Source organism: Phocoena sinus, chromosome X (genome assembly GCF_008692025.1).
Source record: "Phocoena sinus isolate mPhoSin1 chromosome X, mPhoSin1.pri, whole genome shotgun sequence".
Lineage (NCBI taxonomy): Eukaryota > Metazoa > Chordata > Mammalia > Artiodactyla > Phocoenidae > Phocoena > Phocoena sinus.
In genome coordinates, this window is record NC_045784.1 from 60,025,388 (window position 1) to 60,027,041 (window position 1,654).

The window sequence follows — 1,654 nt, forward strand, 5'->3', positions numbered from 1 at the left end:
GGGAGCAATGACAAGTCCAGTGTCAGAGCACATTCAGCTGGTGTAACAGTATTTGTCATGTGATTCTCAAGCAGGACCGGTGTCTGCCTTGTGTTCAGGCTAGGAAGTGAAGTACGCACTTCAGAGTCCACGAAAACCTCCACAAGCTCAGTTGCTGCACGTAACGCACAAAGGCGGGATTTTACATCCGGTACAGGAACCCCGCGCAAACCGGAAGCACCCATTGCTACGTGGTCTAATGGGGGCATAGGTAGGGTCTCCCAACAGCCAATCCTAGTGCCAGGAGTGTTTAGGAGGCGTAGCCGCGGAGAGACAGTGGCCAATGGCAGAGGTCCGTTAATAGAGTGAGGGTAACGGCGGGTGAGGGGAGCAGAGTACAGCCGCCAGGGGAGGCTGAGGAGCTCTCGCCAGTTCGGTGGTCAGACTGTTGACGTGAACTGTAGCGGTACTTCAGCCACCAAACTTCGATTCTCGCCCGCCCTTAAACATCATGGGAGATTCACAGAGTGAGCATCAGCGGATGTTACGACGCCACAGCCGCGAGAAGACAGAGCTGCAGGCCCACATTCAGGGCATGAAGAGCTCGATCCCCAAGAGCGACAAGCAGAGAAGAAAGCAGTTGCTCCTCGATGTGGCCCGCCTCGAGGCCGAGATGGAGCAGAAGCACCAGCAGGAGCTGGAGAAGTTCCAGGAGAGTTTCCCTGATAGCAGCAGCCTCGATTCTGTCACTGAAGATCTGGCCAAGCTGGATCTCGAGAACAAGCCTCCTCACCTCTGGAGGGCACAGAGAAAGCACAAAAGAAAGGAGGCCTTCGAGAGAGAAAGCCAGGATTGGATGGACAAGCCTGAGATGGAGCAACTGGCCAGCTTGCGCCATGACGAGGAAATGCAGCTCGGCGCCATCCTGCGGGCCAAGAATCTGGAGGTGAAGGATATCCCGGCCGACGACCACTGCATGTACCGCGCCATCCAAGACCAGCTGGTGTTCTCCGTGACCGTGGGGAGCCTGCGGAGGCGCACCGCCGAGTACATGCGGAAGCATGTCGACGACTTCCTGCCCTTCTTCAGCAACCCCGAAACCGGCGACGCCTGCAGCCGCGACGACTTCTTGATCTACTGCGACGACATCGTGTTCAGCGCGTCGTGCGGAAGCCAGCTCGAGCTGAGGGCCCTGTCGCACGTCCTGCAGACCCCCATCGAGGTGATCCAGGCCAACTCGCCCGCCGTCGTCATCGGAGAGGAGTACACCAAGAAGCCGCTCACCCTGGTCTGCAAGCACTACTCCGACAGCAGCGCGGAGCACTACAACTCGGTGAAGCCACTCGACGCCGGCTCCGGCAGGAGCGTGGCCCGGCGTCTCATCTAGGCCCGCTGCCGCCATCGCCGTGGCGGCTGCTGTTGGAGCCGAATCTGCCGCCGCCGCGTCTCCTCAGCAGGCTCCGCTTTTTTCCTTCGGTTTTCTCAGGATTTTGTTTATTCATTTTACTTAGAGTTCACCCCCTCTCTCCTGCCCCGCCCCCGCTTCTTCCTCCCTCGCTCTTCTATCCTCCTCGATCGTGTCTGGGTTGCTTCTTTCACGGGGTAGGGGCACCGGAGGCCGGTGACCAGGAAGAGATCTGTACCGTCCTACCCTAGCGGAGTGAGTTTGCCAAGT

General features: G+C 58.8%; 1 protein-coding gene across 1 annotated transcript; it reads left to right on the forward strand.

The window, feature by feature from the left end:
* The first annotated feature begins 490 nt into the window (after nt 1-490).
* On the forward strand, nt 491-1,366 carry OTUD6A (OTU deubiquitinase 6A). The gene has a single exon (XM_032618912.1). The coding sequence runs from the start codon at nt 491-493 to the stop codon at nt 1,364-1,366; it is 876 nt and encodes a 291-aa protein (XP_032474803.1).
* Nucleotides 1,367-1,654: the final 288 nt, after the last annotated feature.

What these genes read in the sequence shown, in the direction of transcription:
- OTUD6A (XM_032618912.1), top strand. Translation starts at nt 491, where the DNA reads ATGGGAGATTCACAGAGTGAGCATCAGCGGATGTTACGACGCCACAGC.